General features: G+C 34.9%; 2 protein-coding genes across 2 annotated transcripts; one reads left to right on the top strand and one right to left on the bottom strand.

Moving 5' to 3' along the window:
- The first annotated feature begins 953 nt into the window (after positions 1-953).
- Positions 954-1,316, top strand: LOC126696066 (protein-lysine N-methyltransferase rrg1-like). The gene has a single exon (XM_050392849.1). It carries the CDS (start codon positions 954-956, stop codon positions 1,314-1,316), a length of 363 nt encoding a protein of 120 aa, XP_050248806.1.
- Positions 1,317-2,209: 893 nt separating this feature from the next.
- On the bottom strand, positions 2,210-19,105 carry LOC126695035 (uncharacterized). Its single transcript, XM_050391643.1, has 12 exons — positions 18,839-19,105; positions 18,214-18,278; positions 17,545-17,643; positions 17,144-17,276; positions 16,902-16,961; positions 14,423-14,482; positions 13,588-13,710; positions 9,995-10,066; positions 8,322-8,459; positions 6,881-7,036; positions 4,430-4,534; positions 2,210-2,513 (listed from the first exon to the last, which is right to left on the bottom strand). The coding sequence occupies exons 1-12, from the start codon at positions 19,061-19,063 to the stop codon at positions 2,481-2,483; spliced, it is 1,269 nt and encodes a 422-aa protein (XP_050247600.1). The 5' UTR covers positions 19,064-19,105; the 3' UTR covers positions 2,210-2,480.
- Positions 19,106-19,311: the final 206 nt, after the last annotated feature.

Below are 19,311 nucleotides of genomic sequence, written 5' to 3'. Positions count from 1 at the left end.
CCCTGATTTGTTAAGGAGATGAGGAATTCATATTTCGGTTTAAAGCCTATTACCAAAATATCTCAAATTAATTATATAAAAAGTATCCAAATTCTAAAATTATTGGATTGGATTGGATTGTTGTTGTCTTTATTGCTTGTTGGGTGTAAACGTGGAATATTTTTTCTTCACTCTTCACCTGATCAACAAAAAACATGTTTTTGTTTTGTCAACCCCTTGACCTTGAGGGGCCATATGCTTTAGTTTGTTTGATTGAAGAAAACTAAACGACAAAAGTGCTTGAGGGCTTTAAAAGCCCAAACTTATTGGTCTGTTGACTCCAAAACTAGGCTTGACCCGTAAAAAAAGAGACTCTGACCAGGGTATTTCTTTCCACTTCACTTGTAAGGCCATTCAACAATACATATAAAGACTCTGACCAGTGTCAACTTCATTATTATTATTTTATTGGATGAATGTGTTAACTTCATATTTACACCCTTCAACTAGATTTTCTCGTATTATATATTTAAATTACATTTATTGGACCAATTCTTACTAAACAAAACAAGATAAAAATAAATAAATAAAAACTATTATATATCTCCAAGAAGTTAGATTCAGACACTTACTTTATTTTGAATTTGTACATTCTAAAATATTGGACCAAGTTTTTTACATTAAAAGACGTTACCTTTTCACTTTTTAGTAACTATTCAAACAGTTTAAACATTGAAAATTGTGGACCAAAAAAAAAAAAAACACATTTGATAAGCAATTTTATTTAAGAGTATTTGAGTTATACTTCTCATTTTCGAGTGTTTAAATACTAAAATTAGAGAACTCTTCTTACCCATTTTCAGTTTTTAAATAATATTACTCAAAAAACATTAAGGGGAATGACGTCATTCCCCTTCCCCTGAATCAAAACAAAACAACCACAACAGCATTATGTCCATTCGATCGACTCAACGATGGTGATCAGGCAGCTCCCATCGCAAGGCCTCTCGTACCAGCTCTGGCCCACAGCAACTACTCTCGTCACCCTCCTAGATCACCACTGTTGTGACCCTAGCAATAGTCCCTTGTCTTCCACACTCCTCGATCAATGTCGCAGTCTCAATATCCTCAAGCTTGGATCCAAAACTGGCCTAGTTGGAATCGCCGCAACCACTACTCTCGGTGCTAATGTCATGGTCACCGACCTCCCACACGTCATCATGAACCTCCAATTCAACGCTAAAGTGAACGCCGCCGTTTTGGCCGCAAACGGTGGGACCATCCACGTGTCGTTGCTGAGGTGGGGAGAGGCCAATGATGTGAATTTGATTGGGTGAGACTTCGATCTTGTACTAGCCTCAAATGTAGTGTATCACAATCCCCTTAATTTTATTTTATTTTAAAGATTTTTCTTATTTTCTTTTTTATTATTTAAAAAAAAAAAAAAAAGCATCATTTCAGGGTTCTAATGGCAACCATTAACTGAGTTGTAACAAAACCCTAAATTGATAAAAATTGCAAATTAGATGTTTGAATTGACAAAACTGAAAGTTAAAGGACTAAAATGAAAAACGGTAAAAGTTAAAAGATCAGTTTTGCATTTGTGCCTAAAATATATTGTTTGAAACATGATACCAAACACATTTTTTGCACTATGAGTACTTTAGACACGCATTTTCACAACACTTTTTAAATAACATTTTTAACATAATTTTGAACAACACTTGAAAGCTACTTCCAGACAGGCCTAGGATGTGGAATTTAATCCTTGTGCTTGCTTTTCAATTCCTCCATTAGTACTCATTCATGGCCTTGACTTATCTAACAGTTAGTTGTCTTTTCTTTTTCCTCTTAATAATTAAGAAGGAGAAGGAGAAGGAGAAGGAGAAGAGTAAATAAAGCTGTTATAACTTATAAGTGTAACTCTGGTCTTGGCCTTTTGGACTTCTTGGCAGAGCAGGAATTCTATGTCTGGAGAGGCAAGTCGTTGTTAAAGTGAAAAAAAATAAATAAATAAACAAACTAACAAACAAATGGAAAGCAAAATTTGTTAGTGTCAGAAAATTTGTAAGGCTGCTTTTCTTTTTTCTTTTTTTTTCTTTTTTATGGGTTGCTTGATTTTCATCTATTTACTGGTGAAGCTTCTCATTCACACTCATGTTATTGGTTTATCGTCTCCCAACACTTCACTCATCTACAGCAGAGTTAAAAAAAGGAGGGAGTGGGGGTGTTAAGAAAAGAATCCACTGATTCATATATGCAGTTATAAGGAAGAAAAAATTTTCTGCAAAAAGATGCACAGTAATGTATATAAGGAGGTAGAGAGACTCATTAGATCAAACAGAATTTCTAGAGGCCTCAAAAGGGTAGAGATGGACTTATAAGGGGAAACATAACTATCTACCATGAGGAAGACTATGGAATACTAAAAAATACACCATCACAAATGAACATCAATGAACTGCTGTGGGCACTCAGATACAACAGTGGTTTAATATTTGTCAAAAGAAAAACCATCTCCGGCGCTGGCTCCTCTGCAACAACATACCAACATGAGTCCTTAAAATTAATAAATTGCAGAAATATAATATGGCCAATTTTGCAAGGGCGTATAGTTGTTTCCATGGTTGGAAATAAAAATAATAAAGGGGAAAAAAATTTTACAAGCCAATCTATCAAAAACTCTATCCCTAAAATGAATGCCCATTCAAGATTATAACCAAGGAACTTTTAATGACAAATAGATGTTATTATAAAGGATATCATAATGCAGAAGAATAATTGTATTCACAAGTTGGGCAAAGGTAGTTGTTAGATCTATTTTGATAAATTACCGCTTATCCCAAAAACTTAAGCTGATAGGAAATAGTAAATTTATCATTTAGGGCCTGTTTGGTTCTCACATCACTCATATCTCATTTCTTATATCTCAATTTTCATAACTCAATACTCATTCTCACATCATTTAAGGCCTGTTTGGTTCTCACATCACTCATATCTCACTTCTCATATCTCAATTTTCATAACTCAATACTCATTCTCATATCTCATATTTTATTCTCTCTTTTTCTCTTAACTTACTCCCCAACGTGTTTGGCTTTAGTTTTCTGCTAAAAATACTCATCTTTAACTCAAAATAGTGGGTCCCATAAGTCTGACCAGTCAGAACGGTAACGATACTCACAGGTCACAATTCTCCTCCTCCTTCCCTCAGCTACCACTGCTCCTCCTCCTCCTTCCCTCACAAACACGCCAACACTACCAAGATCCTCTTCCAAAAAGACATGGGCAACAAGTGTAAAACCCAACTCCGCCTCCTACGACCACGGCCTTGGCTAAAAATGCCACTCCGCCTCCTACCACCACCGACAACCACTGCAACCCACCAATCCCAACGCCACCATAAACAACCCTTAAAACCCCAACTCACAGCACCCAACCACCACACAAAACACAACCCTTGTCCCACCGATCTCAACATCGGAACCCACAAACCCAACACGTGGAATTTACTCCCCTTCACATAAAGGCCCAAGCTCTCCCTTAATAAGTGGGACCCAACACATGGGATATTTAATTTTAAAATGGGAGGTAGTGTAGACATGGTATCACCTACTCTACTACCATGATAAATTACTACACATCCCAAAAGCTTAAGCTAGAAAGATTAAACATTATTCTAACACATTCAAAGTACAAATTTTCAACCATAAAATTCCCACAACAAAAACAGCTTATCAAAAAAAAAATTCCCACAACAGAGTTACCTGTTTCGAAGTTCAAATACAAAGAGAAGCTTGAATCCAAACTCAGTATACATTAATCAAAAGGACAGATCATCCACATAACATGAATAGCACTTAACGCGTAATCTTTCCTATCCCCCCCCCCCCCCCCCCACCAATGATTTCAATCCTACAAATTAAGACAATCTTTGCCCTATGGATTAATGTTTAAATGGAAATCAGATCATTTGGGAATCAGATCAGGAAGGAATTTTGAAACACCATATACACTTGATCACAAAAATGTGGTACGATGAAGGCAGGAAGATCAAACAAAATTAAAGGTGATGAACCAGTTTTGAAAGAGTCAGTTTTTGTCTTAAAAGGTAATTGTACAGAGGTGCTCCAATGCACAAGCTGTATCATGCTTTAGCATGTACAAAATATAGCCATTACCTACATATATTTTTGAAGCACCAAATGGAGCATCCAAGAAATGACAGATGGAATTTTAAGTGGCCAATTTGGAACGCATAAATAGACTTCTTGTTCTGAGTAAGGATTTCAAGTTAGGATTTTTTTTTTTTTTTTTTTTTTTTTCCTGTTTGTTGTTGGGGGGGGGGGGGGGGGGTGGTGGTGGTCTTTCAATTTCCAAATTCCAAATAAATTCTAGATAACCCAAAAATAAGTAAATGATAAGTGAAAAGGAAAGGCTAAAGACAAACCTTATGCTCCTGATTTTGTGATTGTAAGACAATAGGTTTAGACAGGATGCCATTGTCAATGTTTTGAATGTATGGTTGCACCTTCTCCTCCAACATCTCATTTAACTGAAAATTAAAATATAATATAATATATAGGATCAATGTACAGAAATGGATGGTTTATGACTATTATAACTTTGACATAAGATGTTACAACAGCAACAAAGTTGTTGTCCCAAAACTATGGGGTTGAATATGGATCCTCAATAGACTAATCAAGGGGCCATTCACTATATTCTTCCTTGCCATTCTATCACCTATCCAAAATTATACTCTTTGTCACCTCCTTAATTAAGATGTCATTTTTTACTACTAGTAGTATTATTTTACGTATACCTCTACATATTTTTGTTCCCTCAACTTAAATCAAATCACTCTTTCTCAATTCTTAAAAAATAAAATAAAAATAAAAAAACCATTCTTTTCTCATTGGTGCATTTATGGCTCTCCTTCGCCCTTCACAGATGACCAAACCATTTGAAGCAACTCTCTCTCTCATCTTTTCATCAATGGAGGCCACCCCTCTTTCATATCCTATCTTTCCTTCTATTTCCACTTATCCATCTTACCACTCTCATTTCAATTATGCACATTTTATGAACATGTTCCTTAATAGCCCAACATTTAGTACCATATATCATGGTTAGTCTTTTTATAGCCTTGTAAAACTTTCCCTTTAACTTAATAAGTATTCTACGATCTCACAATAATCCCAATGTGCTTCTCTACTTCAACCACCCTGCTCTTCTTTTATGTTCTACATCCTCTTTAATCTCACCATCCTTATGAATTATTTATCTAAGATACAAAAAATACTCACTTTTTGGTAAAATTAATTCTCAATGGATTGCAAGAAAGTACTTGGGAAAAGCAGGTTAATGCGTCACCATGTAGACAAGGAACCTCTCCATTTGAAATTGATTCATTTCATGGTTTAGATTGAGTATTACAGATCAAAATGTCTATTCCATAGCATGTCATTTAAAATTTTAAATGTTGTGACACTTTATACATTCTCAGATCCAAGAAACAAAATCTTAAACTGCGAAACGGTCTCTCTCCATTTCAAGTGAAATTGAGAGGATTTTGTTCCCTGCCATTAAGATATGTGCACGTATGCATTTTTGTCAACTTCTTGGTTTCTTTTCTTTTCCCTACAAAACTCATGCAGTGAACAACTCAGGGCTTGTTTGAATGCTTTTTTTTCATCACTCAATTTCCGTCACTCATCACTCATCACTCATCACTTTAAAATACCATACCCGTTTGGCACCATCACTCGCTCGCTATCACTCAATATTTTTCACACTGTTTGTGGGCCCCATACCTGTCACTCAGTGCAGCTTTTTTTTTTTTTTTCCCAATACCCAAACTCACCGAACCCAATGAAAAAAAAAAAAAAACGAACTGACTGAACCCAGGAGAAGAAAGAAAAGTGGAGAAGGGGAAAAAAAAAAGGTCAAAAGGTGCGGTTGACCTGACTAGTGGATCCCTCCATGTGTGTTTAATTACAAAAATGCTGAAAATAGAGTTATGGAAACTAAAAACAGCTAAAATGTGTTTTCAGTTTCCATAACTCATCACTCAAAAATCAGAGAATTGAGTGATGGAAACAAAAACTGGAAACAGAGTTATTGAAATCCAAACAAACTTTTGAGTCATGGGTCCCACTATTTTTGAGTTATGAGTTATGAGTTATGGAAACAGAGTTATGAGTTATGGAAACTAGAAATCCAAACACCCCCTGAACTACTGTCATTAAAACTCAAGGATTTCCAGATTCTAGAACTTTTCCTTCAGAGGTCTCAGTACCAACCTCATAACACTAGGGACAAGAGGCCATGCTATCAGTAAAATACTTAGGAAGGCACTAATGTGACATCCATATTGTTCAACGTGACACTAAAAATACAAAAAATAATGAAAATACAATAATATTTTCCCTCCACATCGCAACTATTCCATTAATTGGGGAATGAATATAAGGAAATAAATTTGATTCCTCTATATGCTTAGTTGACAAAGTAAGTCAAAGCTGTCACTGGTGTTAGCATGGGATTGCTGTACCATACATTCAAGGCACATTAGTGATAGAGGTGGACAAATGGGCACTACTAGGATGGGGTGCATAGTGGCTCCTATGCACATGCTTGTACATGTCTCACACGCAGTTCCTTGCCACTATAATAGGAAAATGAAAAGGCCCAATATATAGAACTGCAGCTCTCATTATTTTCTTTATGAGTTTTGGTAATTTACAGGTTGCAAAAGAACCACTTTCCCATGTAGTTTAACATCTTTTAAGACCTAGGTTTCAAACTTGATTTCCAGAAACCACAATGTTGTCAACATATCAAATATTTTTCAAACATTAAAATTACCTTCATAGCCCACATAAAAGTCAGAACTAACCTTTTCCTGACGCCATTTAGTTTCCCATTGAACATCCTTGATTTTATCAGCAATTTCTCTTTGTGCATTAAGAAGAACAGTCATCTCATACAATTTCTCTGGATCTTTGAGATCTTCCTCACTCCAAGAAGATGCATTAAGTGGAAGTTCTAGCTCCTGCCAATGCTCTGCAGTTAGTTCAAAACATTCAAAGTATATTCCTCATCTCTGATGCAACACAGAAAATATTCTAACTCATATGCCCTTCTATTTGTATGCAATCTATATCTAAAGAGAAAAGAAAAAAATATTCAATCAACAGCAAGAGAGAGTAGATATTATAAAATTCAGGACCCATTTGTAAAAGCCAAACCAGAGTTAGCAAGTCAAACCACAATTAAATGCATCACATGCAGAAAGAGAGCATATAAATTGTGGTCACCAGCACATGGTCACATCCAAAGAACATGTAACATTGAAATAAGCAAGAGAGAGAGAGAGAGACCAAGAGAAAAAGATATATATTTAACTAAGATCCAATCTATAAAAGCATTAGCATGTCAATTCACACTTCAATGCATTAATGCATTATATGCAAAAGCAGTAGATAAATTTTATGAAACATTAAATATGAATTTCTAATTTAATCGGCTGAAAATACATAACAATGTGAAATACTTGTAACCAAATATCAGTCAGACCCCATTTACTAGATACTCCGTTCTATTATCTATTGTTAGACAAAGCTGGGTGCCATATAATAAATTAAAAAAAGAAAAAAGAAAAACAGTACTTCAAATACAGCTGCAAAATTGGTCTTCATATTATGTAAAACTGCAATAGGTCCTTGCAAAGTGAAAAACTGGAAATTCCTCCCCCACCCTTAAAAGGAATAAATAAAACCTTAAAAGACAAAATCACTACCATTTAGACAACTGAAAATTTTGAAGAGCTTCACACTATCATACTTAGACTACTGAACATTTTGCAAGACATAAATATAAGATGAAAATATATGCATAATAGTCGTAGTCTATGCAATGATAGCTGTCATGAGACACTGTAACAAACATTTGTGCAACAGAAAATGTCGGCTTTGTATGGAAACCCCTTTACAAAAATCAAAACCACAGTTGCCTGTTCCTGCTGCTGGTTAAATTTCTTTCTTGTTTTATGCTTTTTGAAAAATCTGATAAGGATGATCATGTTCTGGCCATCTAAAAAGCCCCAGTTATTCAGCCAAGTGCCATCAGCCCCAACAGTTAGCCCATGAATTGATTTTAGTCAAGTTGGATTCCTAACCAACATGCCAAAATATTTTTCATTTTTCAGATTTATTTTTTTTATTTTTTTATTTTTTTGATAAATGGCTAAAATAAAAAATTCAGAATATGATTGAAAAGTATACAAACATTGAAAAGTAAGAACTAGGAGCTCTAGAATGAAGGCAAAGAATACGCACACCCCAGCTTGGTGGCCGTGGTGGAGGATCAAGCTTCATCACTTCTGCCTCCAATGCCTTCTTGGCCTTGTGGTAGGGGATATTTTTCACTATAACAGGATCATCCCTAGCACGGACAGGATCTATAGAAATCAAGGCCTGTGAATCATAAACAATATTATAAGAAGAAATATTTTGCAAAAGTTGAATCATGGGAAACAATATGAGTGTTTATAGAAGCCCCTGTGAAGCTAGATGTATTAGAACCAGTTATTAATATATATTTCAAATAAAATGGAAAAGAGTATAGTGGAAAGATGAAGATTCAATATTGCCTCTTTTAAAGCCTGAAACTGATCGATTTGAGATCGACTTTTATTTACACAACCACAAAGCTCTCTGTAACTATTACGCAAATGCACATACAGAAGAATAAACTAATATCAGAGATTCAATTTGTAAATAATTTTTAACACCTGTTTGCATGATCATTTGTACTTTTGATTTATTAAAAAGTGAGATGGGGGTGAGTAAAAGGAAAATAGCGGAATAAGGATAAATTTAAGTGAAAAAAATCGACCTAATTGGCATAAGACTTACGTGGAAGACAAAATAAAGGGACGTAAAACAGATAGTGGATTTGTTTCTGTCTTTTGTTGAATCTTTTTCATAGCTCAATAGATAATTTGATAAGCCAATGATTTTTTTTCCATGTTTCAGAATATAGTTAACCAACATGTTAACTAATTGATTACAATAAATTGGATCGGATTTTGCAGTTTTTTCTTCTGCAATACCCTGACATGACATGAGCGTGAAAGGAGTTCAAGAATCAGTTTTCTTTTTATAAGGGCTAAAATCATTTTTTTTTTTTTGATAAGTAATAAGATATATTGAAAAAAAGGAACACCCAAGTGCACTGGAAGTGAACAAGGGAAAGGAAATCAAATACAAAAATTGCAAGAGTCTAGGAAAACAATAAAAGAAGGGAAAGATTTATTTTGCAAAGCAAACAACCAATCCCTTAAAGTTCTAAAAAAGTGAAGCTTGAGATCCGGAATAGATCTCTCAGAATCTTCAAAACATCTACTATTCCGTTCCCTCCAAAGGCACCACAATAAGGGCTAAAATCATTTATTTTGGCTAAAAACACATTTTTCAGCATTGTATGAAACTTGGAAAGAAGACATCAATCAGAAAGGAAATGAGATGATATTTGTATTTATGTGGAGAGAGAAAGAAAGAGAACTACGATTCTGTATCTTTTGAGATCTGATTTCCACTTACAAACTATTGAATTTCTTCTCATTCAAGTCAGATATTGACATTTGACAATTGTACCGTGAATGTCTTACAACTGTGACTGTGAGTCTGTGATCAACCATCTCTATTTTCAAGATAAAACTTGAGCATATTCTAACCACAAATGTCACAGTTGTTTCTCCCCAATAAGGTAACTAGAGAAATCCCTTCTTTTTTTTTTTTAATTTGCTGAATAAAAAAGGTGGAGTCCTTGGAACAAGTCACTTTCCACCATGATGAGTTAGACCTCTGCGCTAGATGGCCCCACCAACCAAGGTACTAATGCATCCCACCGTAACTAGAGAAATCTTAATTGCATACAAAAATCACATTGGTTTTCTTACTGTTTTAATAAATTAATAGAACCGTCATCTGAGAATAAATTATCTTACCTCCTGCAAGTGCTCCCAGCCTGGTCTTTGCTTTGCCACCACATCTCGAAGTTGATCATATTGCATGGAGTCCTGAACCCAACAAAAAATAAATAAAGAATTACAGGAAGACACCAAGAAAATCGTGCTTAACAAATTAATCAATGTGATAAAGATGCCAACATAAAATGTGACCTAAAACAATGAAATTGAAAGGTCATAATATTTTACTCTAGAAGGAATAGTACAAAATCTACCAATGTCAGGTAGCACAAATGTATTAATTTATATTGTCATTACCAGTTTCTATGAAAATACAAATAAAGCACCTTTAATAATTGAAGAACTGAGGAGTTTGGTAAAACACCATTTAAAATAACAGAAGATCAGATAATATACTGGAGATATTATAGACTATTCAATTCTTAGAGAAAAACAGGTGCGAGAGACAGAAAAGAGCATAAAAATTTGTGTAAGAAAAAAACTTACATATATCATGAATTTTAAAAATGAACATAATTATCCATAGATATTTCTTCCATAAGATTTAGTTTCCCAACTTTAATGATTGCATCTCAAACCTATATATCATTGCAAAAGGCTTCTACATTATTTAGCTTTAATCTTAGGACATGAAAGAGGGTACCAAACCAATTCGGAACAATCCTGACAAGACAATGCAGCAATAATGGATTTATGTTTTTTTTTTTTTTTTTTTGATAAGTATTATAATGGATTTGTTTATAAATCAACTCTACCAAACAAATATATTTTTATGTAGAAGGATGCTTTAGAATCTAAAAGCTTTAGGTTAAGTAGGTTTAAAACAGAGCACATGGAGTGAAAGTTTAGTACAGGGAGAAACACCAATGGAGTATAAAACTTGATGGTAAGAGATACGAAAGCGTTAGTGTTTTCAATATCTTAGGGTAATACTCCCTCTGTCCCAAATTGTTTGGCCTGTATTCCATTTTGGGATGTCCCAAAATTATGTCCTATTTGAAAAGTCAAACACCATTAATTTATTAACATTCCCTTTATGCCCTTAATTGATTTGTAGGAGCATTTTTTTTAATTAAAAACCTAAATTTTGAAATCCACTATACATGCCATCTTTATTCAAATTATTTATTTAAAAAAAAAAAACCTTCAGAGATAAGGCAATTGATGATAAATTTGTTTAAGGGTAATTTAGGAAATTTCTAACTTTTTTTTAAAGAGATAAGGCAACTAATGATGTTTCCCTAAATAATTGGGTTTTTCAACTAGGCCAAACAATTTTGGGACAGAGGGAGTATTTCATAAGTATGGAGAGATCGAAAAGAATGTAGATTGTAAGATAAAGTAGAGTAGACTCAGTAGAAGAGGTTGGTGTACTACAAGCGTAAGAGGGACTCATGGGTGTGGGATGTGGAAGAGTATTAGCACAGGAGCAAAGAGCTTCTTTGGACAGATAGTGTATGATGTGGGAGAGCACCGGAGGGCCATTATATTCGGTTCTGGCACGACCCTTGGAGTGGACATACACCTCTAAAGGATCTTTTTCCAGATCTGTATGCTTGTTCTCAGTCTAAAGAAGCTTGGATTTCTGACTTGATTGTTTCTGCATCAGAAGGGAGAGAGGAGTTGGAATTTACAATTCCATAGAGCATTTCATGATTGGGAGCTAGATGGTGTTAGTTCTTTTTTTTAGCTTCTTTATCTTTACTCCTATATGCCAAGAGGTGAGGGAGATGATAAGCTATCTTGGAAGTTGACTCTGACTGGTGTGTTTGATGTGCGCTCCTATTATAATTGGCTATCTGGTACTCTTACTAACACCTATCAACTATTTGGAATATGATTCCAGCTTGTCTAATGTGGTTAGTTTGGCAGGAACGTAATAACCGCATCTTTGAAGATAATGAGAGATCCTTTAATCTTTTAAAACCTCTTCTTTTTGATAGTTTATTTCAATGGGCTAGTATTTGGGGTTTTACGCAATGTATTTCAATTTCTTCTTTCCTACAATCTGTTAGCTTTAGCTCTTGAGCTTTTTGTATTTATTTCATGTCCAAAGTGTTCATCATTGTGAACACGATGTTCATTTCATTCAATAAAAGTCTTATTATTTATCAAAAAAAAAGAAAAAAAAAAAGATAAAGCAAAGAATATAAAGTGGAGAAGTGGAGAAATGTATCAAGAGTACTATGTGATCATAAATTATCTATAAGTTCAAAGAGAAAGTTTTATAAGACTAGCTATACTATATGGTATTGAATGTATCAAGAAGCAACATGTTCATAAAATGATTTAATGAGTGTAGCTGAAATGAAAAGGTTAATATGTATAAGTGAAAATACAAAGAAAGATAGGATAAAAAATATATATATAAATAAAAATTCCTTTAAAGACAAGGGCGGTGCCTATTGATGTAAAGAAGAAGAAGAGTTGTTTGAGATGGTTTGATAATATGCAAAGGAGAGCAATTGATACACTAATGAAGAAAAGTGATTGGATTCAATTCAAGCAAATGAAAAGAAGTAGAAGAAGACATAAAATAACAATAATGATAGTAAAAATGACATGTTAAATAAAGAGATAATACAGAGTATGATTCTTGCAACAAGAGCAACCCTCGTGTTTTGTTGCAACCATTGAGAGCAGACTCCAATGATAAGCATGAGGAAGGTGAGGATGACACCAAGTCATCATACCCCTTATGCCCTAGGCGACACAAGTGCGACGATGGTCAGGACAAAGGGTCATGGACCTGACAAAGAAGTATACTTAATTAAAAAATGGCTGAGAAGAAGAATACATGTAGCCAGGCCAACCCCGATTAGTCTATTGAGGATCCATAGCCGATCCCAAAATTTCAGTACTACAATCTATTATTATTGTTGTTGATGTCACATCTTTTATATATATGGGTAGATAGTTGGGGGAGGGGGGGTTGAACCATAGATATGGGCACAACAATAGATGTCATTACCATTGGACTATCACTTGAACCGCTGTTGTTGTTGCATCTATGTATTAACCTTCGATAAATGATAACTTTGTGATGATTTGTTAGACCACTGCTATTAGGATCTTAATTGTATTACTCCCGTAGTACATTTCTAGTGTACTTGGGTTGTTTGTGAGTTTATTAATACTATTTCTTTATTTATTTATAAAAAATAAAAATAAAAAAAAATGATAACTTTGTGATAGCTTTTGTAACCAAACGGAAAAGGGATTTTTTTTTTTTTTTTTGGATAAGTCAAAAAGGAAAGGGAACCATACTATAACTTTTCTGCATAACTACCATCCTAGACCACGCGCTGTAGAATATAATTTGGTAACAACTTCATCTAGTCAATTCTTGGGATAAAATTTTGTATGTTAACAAAACTCAGGTGTATTTCAGATCAAATTTGAGAAGTGGAGATTTGTATAAGCACATATATGATATATCCAGTAGGACTAGATTTAGCTTTGCCCTCTTGTTAACCAATCAATTATCAAAGCAAGAAAAAGCACAGTTCAATGGGCAAGCAGCAATATGTATGTGAAACGACACTAGGTGCCTAACTGAAATTCTATGACTCAGTAACTGTGGGAAAAATAAAGCAAGATGCATGCAAAACCTTGTATTGCCACCAAATTTTCTGCTTGACATCATCATCATAGTCGAATCCACCCACAATCTGAGGCAAGGTGATCAACCAAAATGCAGCGATGCTGGGATCCCTCATGCTGTGAACTATATGCTGAAACAGTATACAAAACCATGAATTAGATATGAACAAGATGTCTATATTAATATCAGGCGCACTGGCTGTTATCATACACAAATCCATTTTTCCCCTTGATTTCAATGTTAAAATCAAAGACAGAACTGTAGTAAAGTATATTTAATGAATTCTTAAGCAGCATGGCAGAGTTACAACTTACAACGATCATTATGTCATAACTAGAAACAGAAATGATATTTGTAGAGGCATGACAAGACAAAATGCAACTCAAGGTTATAAAGAAGGAACATGCCAGAGAGCATCATTATTTATTTATTTGAGTTAAGTAAAATCTTCATTTTTTTTTATAAGTAAAGAGATTTTATTGATAAAAAATATTATTTCATGCTCACGCTGATGACACAACATAACCGAAAATAATTACAAAAGAATTATTAATAAAATCTTCATTAATTTCTCTATAAGGAAAACACACCCCTCATTTTCCATTCCATGAGAAGTGAGGCTGGTGAGGTAATATGCTACTTTAAAAGGATTGAGCCCATCCTTTTCCATGAGGGCTGCAGATTATTGATCATCATCCTAGGATTTTACATCATGCACTTTTACCTTTAGACAAATGGTACATGGAACTCTAAATTTTAGATGAAAACTGAAGAATTCTGAATACACTTTCACTAATATTAATAACATGATCATGAAATTATATGAAGAGTAAAATACTAACCTCATAGGGATAGTCCATCCTTTTCAAGACATTATAGGCCTTCCATGGAGGCTCCATGATCTGCAAGAAAGACACAAGGAAAAAAATAATTAAAGCATTTTAAAATTGGACAGATGAAATAAGAGCAAATAGATATAACACACTAGTGTGACTTGTTAATATTTTTTTTGATAAGTAAGAATGTTATATATACGAAAGGCTACTCTATGCATGAAAAACATAGAGCAAACCCAAAAAATACAAGAAGAAGAAAACAGAGAAAAAACAAAAAAGAAAACCAATCAACATATTAATTATAAAGAGAAAGAGAGCTAAGGAAAGAAGGGAGAGAATCACTAGTCGTGAGTCCCCATGCCCGAGACCAATCGAAAAGAGTTCCACTAAAAGAAGCAAGCATCTGATCACCGGAACTATCCAAATCCTCAAAAGTCCGCCGATTCCATTCCTTCCAAATACACCAAAGGATGCACAACAGAACTAAATTCCAAATCTGAGATGAGTACTTCCCCAACCAATTCCACCAGGCAAAAAGCAAATCTGGGATCGATCTAGGTATAACCCAAGACAAGCCAAAAGTTATAAAGACAAAGCTCCATAACCGATAAGCCATCTCACAATGAAGAAGTAAGTAGTCTACCATCTCTCCACAATGTCGGCAAATAATACACCAGTCCACAAAAACCAATCTCCTCAATCTCAGGTTATCACCCGTTAGGATCTTATTCCAAGCTACACACCAAACAAAAAAGGAAACTCGCCTAGGGGCCTTTGCTTTTCATATAGCTTTCCAAGGAAAGACAATTGAGGGAGAGTCTAAAGTTCATACAGTGTCTAAAGTTCTAGCTTATATGAACAGCCTCAAAACTCGGAAGGTGATGCTGTTCAGGAAATTACCATTGGACTTGTGCAGAATCACTCCCACAAGTCAGAACCAGACTCAATATGTAAGTCAAAGCACCTTCTCCAAGTTGGTGCAAAATCAGTCAAGCATTGAGAGAGTTAACAGCATCTTCACCAAGGATAGAAGCTTTTTAACAAAATCATGGAACATGCCATGAAACAAAAATCATAAGTTATAGTGTATTAGAAGGCACAGGGAACCACCCTTAGCACACTAAAAGAATGCACAAGACAAACTCCTAGATTATAAGTAATAATTTATCCTCTAACGATGCTGCCCAACATTTGGCCAAATGCTTTGTACTCAAAAAATTGCCAAATCAATCATTTTTCTCAACAACATAGTCTGTTATATACTATTCTTGTTTAATGTGTCTAGGTGATCGAACAATAAGGTCCACCAACATGGCCAACCTTCTTGATTCTTGATATTTCATGGCATTTTCCAATGATCTACATGATTAAAAAATTCCATGACATGCTCCTAGAACCCAGTTTTACTTCAGTTTACAATCACTCTATTCCAATACAGTCCGATGTCATCAACTAAAAGTATATAGTATCCGCATAAATTTTCAATGGAATAAATTATGATTTGTAACTGGATCAAGTGAGTTATCCAAAAATGATAAAAAGACAGGAGAGTTTAAGCATAAGTCTTAGTGTAACAACCCTCTCTTATAGTTCTTAGACACCAGTATTTTGCTTAAAATTATCCCAGTATAATCATTTAGAAGCAATTTCAAATGGTCATCAGAAAATTAATAGATGATAAAAGTAATCAGTTGACCCCAAAAAAATGGATGGTATGTACAAACTGCTTGTTCTAGGCCAATTAGGGGCATTGATCTTTCTGATGGTTTTGAGACAACATGACAAAGTACAAGATGTACAACCCAAAGGAATTCTCTTATGCAATTTCAACACATCTTTGCTAGTACCAACTCCTTATCAGAACCAGTTTGAGATTCAATCTTGACAATTATGGTCTGTCATCAATGTTCATGTTCATGGGCATCTCTTTTCCTATCAAATTCTTGTAGGGTGGAGTTCCCCTTGCATTCTTCTTTCTGATTATACAATTAATACTACTTTTTCCCCTTCCTTCTGACTAGTATAATCTTAGCAGCCAGACAAGACAATCTTGATTAGGAATCCTCAAAGTGAATGGAGAACATCCAGAACCAGATGGAGGCTCTACAAGTAGGGAAGTGGGTTTTCTTTTTATACTGCCTCACAATGACTGGAGGACCTACGGAATCCGATGGAAGCTCTAAGAATGAAAAAGTATTACTAGAATGCTTTTGAGTGGATTATGGCATGAAGCAGTCTTCACTGCTGTATCAGAAATCCTTTTGAAGGAGAAGTGCATGAGATACTAAAGCTCCCGAATGTACTCCCAACATTTAGTAATCTTTGCCGGGATAAAGAAACTATATATGCAAGAAGAAAACAAAAGTTGTGAATTTGCTAAGTTGTGGCATCAGAAAACATGCAGCAATTTCATACACGCACTAGTCTTAAATAACTTTTGACAATGCTCAAAGTAAAATCTAATCAGCATCAGACGAGAACTCACGTCATCTGCAGAGATTCTGACTTGTAATTTGTGCTTGCATTCAGGACAGCCCATTACACCCTGCAATACCAAATACCAATGTATATTTTACACAAAGATCAGAACCTAACATTGAGATGTTAAAAGATTATAGTAAATTTTATGCCTGAATGGATGTCAAGAAATAGCAAATTTTACATGCAGAAGCACATGCCTTGACTATCACTTACAAAGCCATATGTGCTTGAGAATATATTTCTTACCGTCCCATCACAAGTTGGGCAGTCTTTAGTTGGCAAGGGGACATGAAGATCCATGGTGGATGGAAGGTGCACCAACTCTGCCCGATTGTCCACAATGGCATCTGCAACACATTCAGCTGTTGCCTTCTCTCCACTGGAGAAGGATTCATGGGAGAGAGATATTACACAAGAAATGCAATTTTTGGATGCTGATTAAAGCTTGATTCCATGGAGACAGCCAATGACAATAACAATGACATTTGAAAGGCAAACAGCTATATTCTATATATTGGTAGCTATTCCAGCTCTGTAGCAGGTTCAATAAGCTTTTGAATTTTGTCATGGAGGGACAGAAACATTATCTCTTATATAGTTACAAGGTTTGCAATCTAAGAAATCAAAACTGATTAGAGAGAGGTTACCCTTTCAAGGTGTAATTTTTAACTTGGTAATGCACCCTGCCTGATCCTCTGCACTTAGTACACCGCAATGCCTGCCACCCATTGCAAGTACGACAGTTTCTGCACATCAAGACCATTTCCAGGTAAGAAAGCATCAATCATTAATACACCATACAAAGTTACCCAGATATATGTTGTTTGTAGCACAACAATATACATTTCAAAAGGCAAACCAATCTGGTGCATTCATTAGCCTTATATCAAAGCCTACAAAAATTTACACCAATGAAAAAATAACTTAATATCTGCACTGACAAATAAATGAAAAAAGGCAAACTCTTTAGGTTATCAACCCCAAGTATAACCCCACCACCCCCCCCCCCCCCCCCAACAAACAACCATGAGCACTCTTACAATCAACTTTTATGACCACAGTGGAGATACAACAACCCAATTCAGCTCTACAATATCACAAGATTGCTTTGCTAAAAATAACATAGAGAAGTGGTGAGTGTAAAGCAGTGGGAAAGGAGGTGCAGTTTTAAATGCATGTAAAAGAAATGAATAATATATAATTTACATACACACCCAAAAACTATTAAACGGCAAAAAATTTATAGATTTTTACTAGAGAACTGCTATTGATGGACAAAGGCTTTAGTCCAAATTCAAAGGGATATTGACAAGTACCTCTGACATATCACTTTCTTTCCAAGCTCCAATGCAATGTCATAAGTCCCTAGAGTAGCAACAGCCTGCAATCGACCCACAAAGCATATAAATATAAATCTAAATGATTTAACCACAAGAATATCATGCAAGTCACACTGACCAAAACACAAGCATAATTCAATGACCCGTAAAATCAAATAATATGAAGTCCAACCCACAAAACCCAACAAAAAATGAACAAACATTGAGTCACCCACTTATCCAAATGACAATTACACTTAAAACAAATGACAAATAGCACCCACAACAGACACTAAATTCCAAGAATTTGCATTCCAACATAAATTCACATTAGATTGAACTTTGTGAATTTTAAGAACTCACAAAGACTGAAGCAACCCAATTATCCAAATAACAATTACACTAAAAGCAACATCGAAGAAATTCCCATGATTTCCACACCAACACAGATTTGAGATTTCAAATTTGATTGAACCATGTAAATTTTAAAAAAACCAACAACAAATATTGAAGCAACCCATTTAACAAAATGGCAAACACCACCAAAAGCAACCGCCAAGTTCTCAAATTTTTGTACTTATCATTAAAAAATAAAAAACAGTGATTATCAGAAGAAACTCACGAAAATAGAAAAGTAAGAGAGCTTGGAGATGAGCTCGGGGACGCCGAAGCCACGAGGAGCAGAGCCAACAATGTCGAAAGCGAGAGTGAAAGGGGAGAGAACGAAGTGTATGGGGAAGTCGAAGATGTCAGAGACTTGTTGGCCATAGCGAGCTGTGAAGAGCTTGTATTTAACATCTGCGAACTTCTTCAAGTTCTTCAACATGCGCTGTGTTCCAGTTGACATGGCAAAAGAGAGAGTGAGAACTGAGAACTGAGAGGATAGAGTTTTTGGTGTTGGGTAATGTAGTACTGTAGTGTACAGACCAAGGGTTGGGTTATCCGGGCTAAGCTTATCAGTAGTGCTGCTTAGTGCTATCTATGTCTGTCACCAAACACAGTTTCCCAATTTTATCATATCTATTCTATACAATATACTAAAAATATTTTTTTTTTAATGTGATATATATATATATATATATAATTTCGAATTTA

This window comes from Quercus robur, chromosome 8 (assembly GCF_932294415.1).
Source record: "Quercus robur chromosome 8, dhQueRobu3.1, whole genome shotgun sequence".
Taxonomy (NCBI): Eukaryota; Viridiplantae; Streptophyta; class Magnoliopsida; order Fagales; family Fagaceae; genus Quercus; species Quercus robur.
The sequence above is the reverse complement of the archived record's forward strand: the minus strand, read 5'-3'. Positions and strand labels throughout refer to the sequence as shown.

Coding starts and splice junctions, on each gene's coding strand:
- LOC126696066 (XM_050392849.1), top strand. CDS start 954: ATGGTGATCAGGCAGCTCCCATCGCAAGGCCTCTCGTACCAGCTCTGG.
- LOC126695035 (XM_050391643.1), bottom strand. CDS start 19,063: ATGTCAACTGGAACACAGCGCATGTTGAAGAACTTGAAGAAGTTCGCA. Junction 17,644..18,213: donor AAGAAAGTGATATGTCAGAG/GTACTTGTCAAT, acceptor CTTGATGTGCAG/AAACTGTCGTACTTGCAATG. Junction 17,277..17,544: donor AAAAATTACACCTTGAAAGG/GTAACCTCTCTC, acceptor ATCCTTCTCCAG/TGGAGAGAAGGCAACAGCTG.